The sequence below is a fragment of the Mastomys coucha genome, unplaced genomic scaffold (assembly GCF_008632895.1).
Source record: "Mastomys coucha isolate ucsf_1 unplaced genomic scaffold, UCSF_Mcou_1 pScaffold22, whole genome shotgun sequence".
NCBI lineage: Eukaryota > Metazoa > Chordata > Mammalia > Rodentia > Muridae > Mastomys > Mastomys coucha.
In genome coordinates this window covers 116,124,444-116,126,066 of record NW_022196905.1, presented here as the reverse complement: position 1 = coordinate 116,126,066, position 1,623 = coordinate 116,124,444, and the positions used below count along the sequence as shown (strand labels likewise).

The window sequence follows — 1,623 nt, the reverse complement described above, 5'->3', positions numbered from 1 at the left end:
ACACACACACACACACAGAGCACGGTGGGGCAAAACACCAGCGACCCCAGCTTCTGGGAGGTGTATACAGGAGAGTAAGAAGTTCAAGGTCTTCCTCGACTACACTGCCTGTTGCAGGCTAGTCTGAGCTATAGGAGACCCTGTTTGTAAACAAACCAAGTTAGCCACCTCGCGACGTCTGCGTCGGGCCTTACAAAAGACTGCCAGGGTCCTTTAAAAAAAAGGCCGGGCACACACAGCCGGGCAGTGGTGGCACACGCCTTTAATCCCAGCACTTGGGAGGCAGAGGCAGGCAGATTTCTGAGTTCGAGGCCAGCCTGGTCTACAGAGTGAGTTCCAGGATAGCCAGGGATATACATGAAAAAAAAAAAAAAAGGCGCCACTACGCGGAACCCTCACGTCTGACCCTAGGTGGACTGGGTCTCTGCGACCCACAGGACTTCGTAGTTCAGGAAGGAGCCAGTCCACAGAAGCCACCGGGGCCGGAGGAGGCCCTCGCCGCCCGCGCAGCCTCAGTGGGACCACACCATCCTCCACCCTCTCAACCCCGGGGGCTCCCAGACCTCCACTCCCCTGCCTCCACTCACGGGTTGTTATTACTCATGGTCAGCAGCAAGCTGCTGAGGAGCCGCACGTTGGAGTGCAGCCCCGCGGCCGCCATGTCCCGCACGTGGTCTATCACACTCATCCTGCCCGGTGACACCGTGGTGGTCCAGCAAGAAAGGCGGACAGAACTCCCGGGAGCGGAGCCGAGACTCAGGGGAAAGTTCTAAAATGGCGGCGGCTCTGGGGTCCTTCCGGTCCAGGCGCGGCTCCGCCCCCGAAAGTATAGGTAGCTACGGACGTGCCTGCGTGAAAAAGAAGCAGCGAACGGGTTTTTTCTCCATCATCGACTTTAAAGGGTAAACCTTAACTGAAGGCTGGCTGCTCTCGAAGCCTCCCCGGTAGGCTGAGTAGTAGTTTTGCTGAGATAAAGACAGCCTGAGAGGAATGGATGCCTCCTAGGGGTTAGTAGCGATGCACAGGAGTTCATCGGAAACATAGCAGAGGCGGCAAGCTGACAGTTAAACTTGAATTTTTGAATCAGGCGCCCAAGGGTTGGCTTTTTACTACGACGCGTGCGCTCCAGGAGAAGGTGCCACGCCCCCCTCGCCTGGCATCTGGTGTTCCTGCCACCATAAGTAGGTAGATTCCTCGGTACAAGGTATGGTTTAGCAGTCAGAATGACCCGCTAGATACAATCACACTTGTATCTAGGGACTTGTTTGCAGCACTTGAATGAGCTGCATCTCTGATAGCCCCACTGTCAACATCTCAACCTTTATGAACTCGTTACTGCGTGGCATATTCACGAATTGCAACGCTGAGGCCATTCCCATAAAGGAAGGAGGGCTGACTCTGAAGTTAAAACTGCATGCTCCTCTTGCAGAGAAATTCGGTTCCTAGCACCTACCTGGTGGCTCACAACAGTCTGTAAATCCAGCTCCAGGGCATCCAGCTCCTTCTTCTGGCGTCTCTGGACACATAGAGGTATGTGGTGCACAGACATACACTCAGGCATGCACAGGCATGCATGATACTCATAAAAAATAAATTTAACTTTGGCCAGAGGGTGGTTAATTC

The 1,623-nt window shown here is 54.4% G+C and overlaps 1 protein-coding gene across 1 annotated transcript in view; it reads right to left on the bottom strand.

Annotated features, from left to right (window-relative positions):
* Positions 1 to 827, bottom strand: part of Anapc7 (anaphase promoting complex subunit 7) — a 25,372-nt gene extending 24,545 nt beyond the window's left edge. The window contains exon 1 of the mRNA XM_031337777.1: positions 588 to 827. Coding sequence (XP_031193637.1) covers positions 588 to 688 — 101 coding nt within the window. The 5' untranslated portion in view covers positions 689 to 827. The remainder of the gene's footprint in view (positions 1 to 587) is intronic.
* Positions 828 to 1,623: the final 796 nt, after the last annotated feature.